Here is a 13,867-nt window from a genome sequence, read left to right on the forward strand (position 1 = left end):
ACTACTGGGTGCTGCCAGGTGGGGGGGGCGATACCCGCTGCTCCCTGCTGCATTGGGGGCTCTGTCACAAGCCCCCCAACCCCTCCCTCACTCTTCCAGCCCCTGCATGGGTGCCCGGTCCACCCCAGCTCCAGCCCTTTACGGAAAAAAAAAAGAGAAAAACCCTGGGACTAACTAGCTCCTGAAACAGCCTTGGGGCTTCGGGGGGGCTCATGGAAGAGCCCCCAACATGGTGGGGGGCAGTGGGGATCGCCCCCTGCCTGGGAGGAACGGTGAGTCTGAGGGGTTTTTCTTAGGTTTTTTTCCTTAAAGGGCCAGAGCTGGGGTGGGCAGGGCAGCCATGGGGAGGCTGGGAGGGTCAGGGACCTCATGCAGAGCCCCCCACATGGCGGGGGGGAGGGGCAGTGGGGATCACCTCCCTGCCCGTCAGCACCCGGTGAGTCGGGGCTTTTTTTTCTAAAGTGCCGGGAACTGGGGTGGGCGGGGCAGCCACTGTAGAGCTGGGAGAGCAGGCAGGGGATGGGCCTTGGTGATTCAGAGATTCGGCAGCAGCTGAATCTTCAAATCAGCTTCGGCTGAATTGATTCGGGACAGTGATTAGAATCACCGAATCAAATTGCTGTTCCCCGAATCGGCCGAATCCAAATCTGAAGCAAATACTAGCCGCTTCGCACAGGCCTACTGTGTTTATGTTTCTTTGCTTGTTTTTTTTTTAAACACAGGACTTGCACTTGGAGTGGAAAGTGTGGGGTAAAGGATCAAAGTTTGTCAACCATGGTTTTCATCATCAAGCTTTAGATCAGAGGTTGGCAGCTTTTTCCAGCAGGGGTGGGGGCAGAATGACCCAGCTTGGGTTAAAGTTGGACAGATATTAGGACTCAGCCACCACCGCTGCTTCTCCCTGCAGCTCAGCTGCAGCATGGCATAGCAAAACCACCTGCTCCACTGGAACCTGTGCTACTTGACTGCAGCACTGCACAGGGACAGCTCTCCCTCTGCCAGAGATCTAGCAGACTGACTGCAGCTTGGCGAGAGCCCCTGTGCTTCTGAATGCTGCTAAAGCTACTGCTCCACAGGCTGGATCTGCTCCATAGGCTGTAGGTTGCTGACCCCTGCTTTAGATGATCTTGGATCTCGGCTATTGAACACCTTGAATACAATGATTGAAAGTAGCTTCCCACAGAGTATCAGATCACATTTAGTTTAGAACAGTGGTTCTCAACCTTTTTAGACTATAGGCACCAGTAGATAGATTCAAGGCACCCCTCATAAAATGCCAGATATTAGCTTTCACTCTTCTTTTGACTAAAGAAAAATAATAGAGCAGGTTTTGTGTTGCAGAGACCTTAGAAAGACCACAATTATGGATTTCTATTTGAAATATCTGGGTTTATCTTGTGAATCATGTTTGTACACCTAACAGCCTAACATTATATGGCATCCTGCAATACCCTTGAAAAAATCTCGACACCCCAGTGTGCCTTGTCACCCTGATTAAGAATCACTAGTTTAGAGGATAGCAGATAAATGTAAATATTTGTAGTAGCCTGTCTTACGGAGGAAACTTAAAAAGCTACTACTAACACAGTATAGTTCAGATAGACAGTGACAAAGGCATGTGTAACACAGTCAGGTTCCTGTCTGCTTGGATTAGACTGTTTCCTATCCAAATATGGTGTAAAGTGTTACTTGTGGGTGCTGTTATGTGAGAATTTAGGAGTGCCCCTGGATGCTAAACTACAGATCAAATTGACCAACAGTGAGTTTGCTGTACTGTACATGCTGCAGATTCTACCTCTGTTTTCCTTTGGTTCATTTTCAGTTACTTGCTTTTCACCCACAGGCTGATTTTATCCAAACATTGATAACAAAGTATACTGTCACTTGTGTTACATGGACTATTCTAAAAAAACATATGATTGATAATTCACCAGGCCTTCTTTTCAAGTCTACTTAAATTTTGATGATCTTTCTGAAAGACTTACAATTACTTAAAGAAAGGAAGCACTGTATAATGTGACTTAAAAACTGCAGGAACAAGAACAAAACATTCAAAGATATTAAAAATCTTATGAATATAAAGAAGCGAATTGACTTCTTGCTGAGAGATTTAGCAAGATATATTGTGGCTTACTAAACATGTATTTGTTTTTTTTCCCCTCTAAATTAATGTAAAAAAGCTTCTCCAATCCTAGAAAAAATTAGCCAGGTAAGGTCAGTTCACTTACATTACACTGAGAAGTTTGGGATGTCAGATTGGGTAAAAAATGTCTGCCCCATCTAACTAAGTGATTAGATAGGTGCTGGGAGCCTGATGCAAGGTAAGTTGGGGTAAGGGGAGGGATGGCCAAGATCAGGGGAGCTAGCAGAAACCACAGGAGATTTTGGGGAGATGGGGGTGGGGGGAGTTGGAGGGATCAGGGTGCTAGTGGGGTCTGCAGGCGAGCTTAGCGGGGGTTCTCTGATCCTGCCAACCCCCTTCCTCCTCAGTCCTGCAGATTGCTCCCAGTGCCGGTTTTATGAGCATTCAGCAGTTATGGGAGCCCAATCAAAGTTGGGGTAGAAAGAGGTGTATGTGGATCAGGAGGGCTAGTGGCTCTATGAGGGGGAGGGGTTGGTGAGATCATGGGGGCTCACCCCCCCAGCCAGGGCTATTTTTAGCCCCCCAATCCGCCCCCAACGAATAGCCCCCACCCTCACCCCAACTTACTTCAGTCGGGCTCTCAGCACCAGGGACAGTTTGTAGGATTGGGGTGGGGAGTTGGTGGGCTTGGTGGTAGAGGGGGTTGGTCTGCCGGGGGGTGGGCTTGAGGAGTTAGGAAAAGTACAGCCCTGGGGCTGGGGCAAGCAGCTGGGCTTTTCCAGACCTGGGGCTGTGCTCCAAACACATACAGACGTTCAGTAAATCAGGCTAACCCATACCCATTCTAACTTAGCTCGCTTCTCAGGTGAACTAAAATTGGAGTGGGCTGGCCATTTTTTTAACTAATCTAACCTTTGGGAAACATCTGTATAGTTCAACACTTAGATTGATCTAACTAAGGATCTAAGTGTAAAGTCCACATGTGGGTGAACTAGGTTTGATTAGGTGGCCATTTTTTACCCTATCTAGCCTCCCAAACGTTTGTACACACCATTAATTATTTTTATAATTTGCTTAGTTCCATAGTACATGTTAGAAAGCATCTTGTAAGCTTTTATTGTGTTTTAGTTTCCTTGTTTTACATACAGAGAAAAGGCTAAGCTAGGGTAGATATCTGATATATCGCCTAATACTAAATATGATCATATCTTTTATGCTCCATGAAATCCTAGAATAGATTTATACATAGATTTGGTTAAATCTGTTTGGACTTTTTTTGTAATCAGTTTCAACATGCCTTATATTGAGGAAGCTTAAGCTGATAAGCAAATTTCACTAGTACACATCTTTGTGTGTGTGTGGTGTGTGTGTGTGTGTGTGTTGTGTGTGTTCGGGATTTCATAGTAAATATCATTCATGGGTATTTTGTTTGCTTTGTTTTTGTTTTTTAAGAAAAGAATGAAGAAACAAAAGCACTTGAAGCACTTCTTTCTAGTATAACCAAGCCAATGGTAAGTAAATGCTACTTTTCATAGAATCAAAATTCAGTTTTTTAAGTTTTATATAGTAGTGACACTTGATTTTTTTTTATTGTCTAGTTTAAAACGGCATTCAATTAGCAGTAGTAGTGAAAAATCATTCAACTTGGGGACCTTCAGTCACTGAAATTCAAATGACTTAAAGTGACGATTTCACTAATTTTGAAGTTGACTTTTAAAGATTTATTGGTTTGAATTCTTCTTGTGGTTACCCTGGTGTAGTCCCAGTGTAGCTAAGAAGAAAATTTGCTCAGTCAGCTGACAGGCAGACAGGCATGCACACACACACACGAATTATTCTGTTTCTATTCTGTATGTGTGACAATGCAAAAGTTATAATGATAGTCTTATGTAAAACATCTTTCCTAATTCATTTATCATTAAAAGAAACAGAACAGTGTTAATTAACAATTTAAGTTTTGGAACTGTAAACATTTTCAATAGTTTTTATATAACAAGTCAGTATAATATAACTGTAATTTTCTAATTCATACTTGTATAGGTATATGTGGGCTCCTGAGAAATATACAGAATCCTTCTGACTTGAAGTGTTATCAGTGTGCTGTTTGATGTGCACTCTACTACATCTCTCCTTTGCAAACTGAAGCTTTACAATATGGTGTAATTGTATTATCAGTTGTTCAGCATCACAACTAAGACCTCATTTCAAATAGCATCATGCAGAAGTCAGTCCTAGATCTAGTCCTCTTAAATGGTTTAATTAATATTATGAATGCTGCGACAGAGTTTAAACCTATAAAATGCATAGGTGACTCCAAGCTTGGAAAGAGCATTAGCATTCTGGAGGGATGGGATCAAAATTCAAAATAATTTTGACAAATTTGAAAGATGGTCTAAATCCAAGATGATGAGACTCAATAAAGATATATGTAAAGGGCTACACGTAGGAAAGAAAAATCAAATGAACAAATACAAAATAGAGAATACTACCTAGGCAGCAGTATTAGTTAGTTAGTTAGTTGTTTGTCCTTTGAATTCGAAGATGACCATGACTGGTTGGTTTGGTTTCTGTGAATATGTGAATGGCTGATCAGGCAAATTTGTGCTTTGAACTGTCTATGCTATGGCATGCTGAGCAAGAGATGCCACTTTGGGTTGTTTAATCAACAGCGGACATGCTGCTGTTGTGAGATTTACACTGTGCTTCTACTCTGCCTCAGCAGTTCTTCTCTGCTCATAGATGGTAGTTCCAGTATGGATGAGACTTCCCCAGGTGGAACAGTAATAAGCGAGATCTTCCCAAGATTTCAGGATCAGTGTTGAAATGTTTCAAGGACAACTTGAGGGAGTTAAGGACTCCTTTAGCCTCCTCCTTCCCTCCTTTAGCTAACCGTAAAGCATATTCTTTGACAGTCACTTATCTGACATCCTGGTGACATGGTCTACCCATCTCATCTGTGATTTCATCAACAGAGTGTGAATGCTTGGAATGCCTCCCTGAGTAAGAACCTCCATGTCTAGGACTTTGTCATGCCATCTTATCCTTATCAGTTTCCTCAGACAGCCCATGTGAATGTGGTTCAGCTTCATAGCATGGCGTCTGTACACCATCCAAATTTCACCTGAATACATCAGGATTGGCAACACAATGGCTTTGTAGACCTTCAGTTTCGTGTGTTGACTGATGCCCCTATGCTCCCACACATTTGCACATAGTTTGCTGAAGGCCGTACTTGCTTTAGCAATTCTGGCATTGGTTTCATCATTGATGTGAACTGCATGTGACAGTGTACTGCCAAGATAGGTGAACTTGTCCACTGCCTGGAGGGTTTGACCATTCATTGTGATGATAGGCTCTACATAAGGCTTTCCCGATTTAGGATGGTGCATCACTTCTGTCTTGGAATGGCAGCAGTATAACAGAAAAGGATCTGGAATTACAACGGATCACATAGTTTCATAGCGCTTAGGGTCAGAAGGGACCTAAACAGATCATCAGGTCTGACCCCCTGCCTCGGGCAGGAATGAATGCTGGGGTCATAATACTCTAGCCAGATATCTGTCTGGCCTCCTCTTGAAGACCCCCAACGTAAGAGAGAGCACCACCTCCCTTGGGAGTCCATTCCAGAGCCTGGCAGCCCTAACTGTAAAGTAATGTCTCCTGATGTCCAGCCTGAAACTTCTCTCTAACAATTTGTGGCCATTATTCCTAGTAACCCTAGGTGGTGCCCGGGGGAACAGAGCCTCCCCCAATTTCTGCTCGTCCCCCCAGTGAGTTTGTAAACAGCCACTAGATCCCCTCTCAGCCTTCTCTTGTGGAGGCTGAATAGATTCAGGCCCTTTAACCTCTCTTCATATGGCCTGCCCCGCTGCCCCTTTACCATGCAAGTAGCCCTTCTCTGGACCCTCTTAGTGCTAGCCACATCCCTCTTGAAGCATGGCACCCAGAACTGGATGCAGTTCTCCAACTGCGGCCTGACCAACGCCACATAGAGGGGTAGGATCACCTCCCTGGACCTGCTTGCGATACGTCTGTAGATGCACAACACGATGTGGTTAGCCTTACCGCCTGCTTCCTCGCATTGGCAGCTCATGTTCATCCTCGAGTCAACAATGACTCCAAGATCCCTTTCTGCCATTGTGTTAACAAGAAGGGTGTTCCCCAGCCTATAGGTGAGTTGCTGGTTCCTTCTCCCTAGACGCAGTACCCTGCACTTGTCTGCATTGAATTCCGTCCTATTCTCATCTGCCCACCTCTGTAATTTGTCTAGATCTAGCTGGATTCTGTCCCTCCCCTCCAATGTGCTCACCTCGCCCCACATTTTGGTGTTGTCAGCAAACTTGGACAGCGTGCTTTCCACACCCATATCCAGATTGCTGATAAAGATGTTGAACAGTACAGGCCCCAGGACCGAGCCCTGGGGGACTCCACTGCCCACATCCCTCCAGGTTGAAAATGTCCCATCCACCACCACTCTCTGGGTGTGACCCTCTAGCCAATATGCCACCCATCTTACTGTGTGGACATCGATGCCACAGTCACCTAGTTTTTTTAAGAGAATGTAGTGAGAAACAGTGTCAAAGGCCTTCTTAAAGTCCAGGAAGACGACATCCAGCCCGACACCCTCGTCCAGGGACTTTGTGACCTGATCATTAAAGGAAACCAGGTTAGTCAGGTAGGATCTGCCTTCAATGAACCCATGTTGGTTGCCCCTGAGCATTACCTCCCCTGCTTGGCCCTTGCAGATGTGCTCCTTGATAATTTTCCCAAAGGTCTTCCCAAGGACCAAGGTAAGACTGACTGGCCTATAATTGCCGGGGTCTTCCTTTCTCCCCTTCTTGTAAATGGGGACCACATTAGCCCTTTTCCAATACTCTGGTACCTGGCCAGAGTCCCATGAGCACTCATAAAGCCATGCCAGGGACCCCACTATGACCCCCGCCAATTCCTTCAGCACCAATGGGTGAAGAGCATCTGGACCTGCTGATTTAAACACTTCCAGCCCCTCCAAAATTCCCTAACTAGATCGTCCCTGACCCTAGGCATGGCGGTGCCTTCCCTGGGTCAGTCCTATTGGAGGAGATGTCCCGGTCCCTGTTTAGGAATATGGAGGCAAAGAATTCATTAAAGAGGTCAGCTTTTTATTTGCCACAATCACCAGATTGCCAAGCCTATCCTGTAGGGGCCCCATGTTACCCGGTGCCTTCCTCTTACTTCCTATGTATTTGAAAAAGGACTTTTTGTTATCCCTAATTCTGGTTGCTAGCCCTATCTCCATCTCTGCCTTGGCCTTCCTAACAGCCTCCCTGCAGTCACGAGCAATGGAGGTGTAATCTTCCTTGGTGATAGCCCCTTGCTCCCACTGTTTGTACACCTCCTTTTTTGCCCTCAGGCATTGGGTGCCTTTGCCAAGCCATGGAGGCTTTTTAGTACTCCTGCCCCCTTAGCGCACATTGGGACTGACTCCCTTTGAGCTCGGAGGATCCACTCCTTGAGGAACGACCACCCGTCTTGGACTCCCATCTCATTGAAGCTCTGAGACCCCAGTGCCTCTCCTACTGATCTTCTTGGCTCATTGAAGCTGGCCCTCCAGAAGTCAAGGACTTTTGCCTTACTGCTTGCTTTCACCACCCTGTGCTAGATAGTAAATTCCAGCAGGTAATGATCACTGTTGCCCAGGTGGTCAATCACCCACAGACCCCTCACCAGGTCATCACCTGTGGCAAGGACCAAGTCCAGCAAGGCATTTCCCCTGGTGGGACTATGCACCTCCTGGGTTAGGTGGAGGTCCTATATCCTGGCTAGGAGCCTACGTGAGCAGTCGGACCTGGCTGACTGCGCCTCCTAGCAGATGTCTGGGTAGTTTAGGTCACCCATGACAACCACATCCCTTGACTTTACTGCCTCTGTGAGTTGACCTGAGAATTCCAGGTCCAGCTCATCCCCCTGGTGAGGCGGTCTGTAGTAGATGCCCACTATCAAGTCCCTTTCCCCACGACCCCCTTGCATTCTTACCCAGAGTGCTTCAGTTTACCCCTCCTCTGTCCCATCCTGATCATCGAGGATGTGTATTGCTCTTTGACATAGAATGCTACCCCTCCCTTTTTTTTCCCTGCTGTGTCTCACCTGTACAGCCTGTAGCCCTCGATATCCACTGCCCAGTCATGGGTAGAATCTCACCAGGTTTCCGTGAGCCCCACTAGGTCTGGGTTTTTGCTAGGTAGCTGGAGGGTGAGTTCCTCCTGCTTATTCCCCATGCTTCGAGCATTTGTGTAGAAGCATTTGAGGCCTCCTGTAGGTGCCCGTGCCGCCCCCTTGTTCCTAAGCCTGCCCTGGCCCCTGTCACTTACCTGGGTACTACCTGTGCATGTCACCTGGCTTGATGGCAAAGTGTCTTCATGTTCCCCTGCGTCCCCATCCCCCAGCAAGAAGTCAGCAAACTAAGCAGAAGTCAGCAATGTGTTGCTGTTGTAAAAAAGGCAGATCTCATTCTGGTATATATTAACAGGTGTGTAACATGTAATATGTAGGGGATAATTAGTCTACTCTCAGTGTTGGGGAGGCCTCAGTTGCAGTACTATGACCAGATTTGCGCTTCACACTTGAAGGAAGTTATAAACAAAGTGGAAAGTTCTGAGGGAGCAACCAGAATGATAAGTGGTCTAGGAAACATGACTTATGAGTAAAAGTTGGAAGAATTGTGTTTGTTCAAGTTAAAAAACAGAAGTGTAAAAGGGAATAGGATAAAAGATTTTAGTACATAGAAAGTTTTTATAAAGATGTCATCAGTTGTTTACACTGTATGCACTGGGGTAGGACAAAAAGAAACCTTAATTTGCAAAAGAGGCAAGATTTAGCTTGGACATTAGGATATTTCTAAGTATAAGGGTAATGAATCACTAGGACAGGCTTCCTAGAGAATTTCCTTCATTGGATGTTTTTAAGAACAGGTTAAATAGGTATTCCTAGATCATCTCTTACTACAGAGATTAGGAACTAGATGATTTCTTGCTCCTATGATTCTGTCTGTCTGTCTGTTTTTGGATTTCAGACTGAAAATAAGGTCTTGAATGGGATAAACTAAGGCTCAGTTCAGACAAAAATGAGTTAGTAATAATTTGCTGACAGAAAAGTCTAGCTCCTATATCAGAGGGGTGTGTATTCTCCATCATTGAAGGAATACTTCTCTTCCATGTATGTTTAGACTAACCTGCAAAGACTGAATCAAGTCAGCCTTGGGCTTTTTGACTGTCTGTACTTAGCCCATAAGATCTGACCTGATCTGAACCCTGGATTTGTTATATCTGACTTCTGACTGTCATGACTGTCTGGCTTCTGATCACCCAACAGGGCACCTAGCTAAGTTACCTTAGTCTTCCCTAACACAGATGAACAGAAATACTTTCATTGTTGTCTCTTATGGGGATCTTACTGAAGTTACCCTTGCCTTGGTGTTCTCCATACTTGATTATTATAATGTAATCCATGTGAAGCTATCTTGAAGAGACAGCAAAGCCCAATGCAATCATGTCCCTTCTTGATGATTCTAACTTACTTGAACACATTGCAGCAGTTTTCCAAGATCACGCTGACTTCCTTTTTGCTTCTGGGAGATAGCTTTACAAAGTTAATATTAACTTAATAAACTATATGTGGTTGCAATATTGGCCATCTGAGAAGTCTTTTCCGTCGTCTTTTACCACCACAGCAGATGAGGTTAGCCAGGAAATTCTTGCTAACAGTATCTGGAAGTATACATTTGGGGAAATTCAGAAAGATGAATTTTCTCATTGGAGGGTTTTCTTCTCTGGCATTTGTTTCTTTTGGTTGTCTACTGACCTGGTGGAGTGGCAGAGGAAATAGTTGGCCAAGGAAACTGGGGCTCTTACTTGGGGACTGTGGTCAGATAAATTGCCAAGGGAAAACTAGGACTGGGAACCAGTGGGGATGAAGGGCAAGGGGAACAGTGATACTGGGAGCTTCTTGGAAACTGATACCTATTTTTCTTAGCTACCATGCTTCCCAAATACTGCATACAGCTGTACCCAGTATGCAGATATCAACCACATACACAGAATCTCTCTTGGATATTTTTCTGAATTCACTCCACTATTTCATGTTATACATGATCATTTCTTCTTTCTATCCCCACTACCATACACATTTTCACAGGTCCTTTCTCTGTCTCCTTCATCAGCTCTCCTTTCATCCTGTCACCTATTCCCATCTTGGATGCTACTAGACTTAATCTGCTTTCTAGTTTCTTCTTGTGTGGTAGTATGTCATAGTGGTAGTATGCTCTTCTTATGTTGTATGTAATAGTTCTTATATGGCCATTTGCTCTTTTTATTTCATGACATGGATGGGGAAAACAGAGTACAGTGCCGGTCAGTGAATCATTCCCTGTTCTCCCTGCTATGGGTGAGTGCTACTGTACCTTCTCTTGCTGTACAAAGCACCCTGCATTCTCAAATTCAGGAAGAAGAAAGAGATTAGCAAGGCTTTGATAAGTGAGAGCAGTGGGTTCTCAGCCTTTTTAGACTCAGGGCACCCCTCCATCACTTTTCTGAATTTGGCAGCACCCCAGTTGAGAACCATTGTTCCAGCAGTCTAACTTGTTAATTATGTGCCATATGCATAGAAGGGGTTGTTGATTACAGGAGAATGGGGGGGCTGGGCATTGCTGCAGCTGTGGGATCACTCAGGAGCTGCTAGCTCCATGTAGGGAGCTGGGGCAGAATCCACTCATCAGCCTCACTCACTCTCTCCTTGGTTAACCCTCTGTCAGGTACTGGCAAGTTGCATGTAGATCATGGCTGTAAAAGCTTTAGTTTGGCTGCAGCTGTGAAAGGGTTTATTCAGTAGCTGTTGCTGCACAGTGTGGGACAAGGGGGAGCCAGGCTGCAAGGGGAAACCTGACTCTGGCCGGGCATACCATCTGCCCAGCTTGAATTGACAGCTTCTGGGTGAGTCTATGCTGAATACAGCCCCATATCATCACTTCAGCACCCCTGCCTCTATTCCAGTGCCCTTCCCATGTTCAGCACCTGGAGCTCATGGCCTGAGTATCCAACCACAGTCAGGTGGAACTGTCTCTTACTCCCCTGTTTCCAGATGGAATGTGCTGACTAGCAAGGGCTGTGGCACGAGGGGCTCCTGATGCAGCCACTTCCTAGTCTGCTTGGCATGCCCTTTCTGGAAAGAGGCAAACTGGACAGTTCTGCCTGGCCACAAGGGCAGCAGAAAGGGTCTCATGGCAGTGGGTAACCACTGGTTTTGAAAGGAAGACCCATAGGAGAAGATCACTTGGAGAAAAAGAGAAGAAGAGTCTGTGTCCACGAGGGCATACTAAATCAAGAATGGAACCCAGGGTTTACTGAGTCATCTTACTCATCTCCTGCCTGCAAATATCTGTGAAACCCACTAACAAACTAGATGTCATATTTCTCTTTACTACTGCACAGTTGAATGCTGCCCTAGAAAATCATATTCTGTCCCTTGCTGCTGCCACAGGCTAGGGACAGAAGTTACACATAAACCAATTTAAGTGATTAGAAACTGGTTTAAACCTGTAACAAAACAGAAGTTCAGTGCACATAAACCCTTTTCAAAATGGCTGAAATTGGTTTAAGATAAACCTGGTTGAATGTAGTATAAGACTTAACTGATTTAGGTCAAACCAGTTTATGAAACTTCTGTCCCTGATCTTTTCCTGGTTCAAGTTAAATCACAGTCTCCCAGCATCCCAGGATGCTTTGCAACCCTGGGCTGAGCTATGCTTTTCACTCCAGAAAGTAGGGTTGGCCCCACATCCCTCTGCTCCTTAGCTGAAGGGGTGAGGGCTGGCTGACAAAGGGGTGGGGGTGGGAAACCAAGCTGGGAACTGCCGGGGTGGGGGCAGTCCCTGCCACACTTTTCCCTGCTGGAGCGGAGGCAGCATGGGCAGGCAGGGTCAGGTGGAGGGGAGGAAGGGGAGTTGAAACCTCCTCTCCCACCAGCATGGCACCCCATCTGGGCTTTGCTTGGTAGGGGGCCGGCAGGAGACCAACAGACTCCACTCCCTGCCGCCTCTAGGAGAGGCAAGTAGTTCATAAGGGGAGGGGGAAGGGGGTATAATTCCCCTCAGCTCCCACAGGCTATGGGGGAGGGGGAAGAGGCTGGGGAACTGGGGCTGTGAACACAGGGCTAAACCCTGCAGGCCCATACTAAGAGGTGGGAGGTGTTGGCAAAGACCGGGCACAGTTGTTGCCCTGTGGGGTCAGGCCAGCTGTCAGGATCTCAATATTGTGCTGTTAGACAGGAGGGTGTGACACAATTGCACATATACAAACACACAAATATATAGATACACACACACACACTACCAGCTCAGGCACATACACATCCAAACCAGCCTAGGCACATGCATACCTATCATCAATTCAAGCACATACACACTAAAAATTAGACAAAAATAAATTGTCAATACCTGCACACTCAGTACACATACACAGATCACTAATTCCTATATCATGCACATAATGAGATATATATATACACACACACACATACGACCCACCTACACATAGGTAAGTTCCCAACTTGGATGGTATGGTATGTATGTGTGTGCTTGGGGTACCTGGGTTACTTGGGGGAAGATTAAGGTGTGAGAGAGAGAATTAAAGTGTAGGGAGTGAAAGTTGCCAGAAACAGGATTAGAACCGGTAGACTAGAGAGAAGCTAACTGAGGAACTGAGGCTTGGGTTTACTTAAGATCAAGTGTCCCCAGGGTTACTCAAGGTCACTGGTGCGTGGGGGGGGGAAAGAAGAAGAAGCCTGGTTGCAAGGAGGAGACAGCCAGGAAAGAGAGAGAGACAGGAACCTGGGAGCTTGGGGCTGGAACCTGAGGCAGACAGCTAAGATATTGGGGGGTGGGGGGCAGATAAGTGGTGATAAGGAAGAGACAGCCAGGAAAGAAACTGAGGCAGAAACCTGGTTACTCAGGGGAAAAGGCAGTAGGGATAAAACAGTGGCAAAGAAACAGAGGGTTTGTAGGCAGAGAGGAGCTCAGGACAAGTGTTGGAGGTGGCAAAGAGCCAGAAGCAGGAGAGGGAGAAATGAGACAGAAGTTAGAGGAGCAGAGATTGGAGCAGGGCTGAACCACAGTAAAGCAAAACCCAACTCAGGGGACCAAATAACAGGTTTATTAAACAGACAACATGGCACACAGCCCCATGAAGTTATTGGTTCACACACACAAGCACTCACAATGGCAGCAGGAGAAAGATTCTCAGTGAAAGGGCTGCAGTCCAGGTACGGAAGAGAAACAGAGTCCAAGTCCTTGGTTGAAGAGAGGGTGGGGGTGATAGCTACCTATCCAGACTGGAAAGGGGTCTTTGTCCAGTAGGTGTTGTCTAGAGCGGGGTCGCCAGCAGGGCCTCTGGGTGGATAGGTGGTGTGGCAAGGTGCTGGTCCAGATGGAGAGGGTGTCCCAAGGTGTCAGTCTTCACTACCCCTTTTATGGGGCAAACTACCTCTAATCTCCTATGGGGAGGGCCTGTCCAGGCAAGGTCAGCCCTGTTCCAGTGGGTCCCAGGTGTTCTTACTGAGCATGTGCAGCCTTGGCACAATGGTGGGTTGCCTCATCTTTTGTTTCTTGAATGCTGAGGGTGGTTCCAAGGACTGGGTCGTTGGTCCAGGTATTGATGTTGATGGTTTTGTTATTCAGAGTGAGCTATTTTTAGACCTACTACCATTGTCTCTCAAGCACCCTCATTCATCCCCATTCATTCAGGAACCAAGTTA

General features: G+C 46.1%; 1 protein-coding gene across 8 annotated transcripts in view; it reads left to right on the top strand.

The window, feature by feature from the left end:
* Positions 1-13,867, top strand: part of FNDC3A (fibronectin type III domain containing 3A) — a 215,434-nt gene that overhangs the window by 144,709 nt on the left and 56,858 nt on the right. For all 8 annotated transcript variants that reach the window (XM_025211750.1, XM_014522982.2, XM_025211754.1 and 5 more), the window contains one exon: positions 3,536-3,594. In XM_025211750.1, the coding sequence (XP_025067535.1) occupies positions 3,536-3,594 (59 nt within the window). The remainder of the gene's footprint in view (positions 1-3,535; positions 3,595-13,867) is intronic.

The sequence above is a fragment of the Alligator sinensis genome, unplaced genomic scaffold, assembly GCF_000455745.1.
Source record: "Alligator sinensis unplaced genomic scaffold, ASM45574v1 scaffold820_1, whole genome shotgun sequence".
NCBI classification, from domain to species: domain Eukaryota; kingdom Metazoa; phylum Chordata; order Crocodylia; family Alligatoridae; genus Alligator; species Alligator sinensis.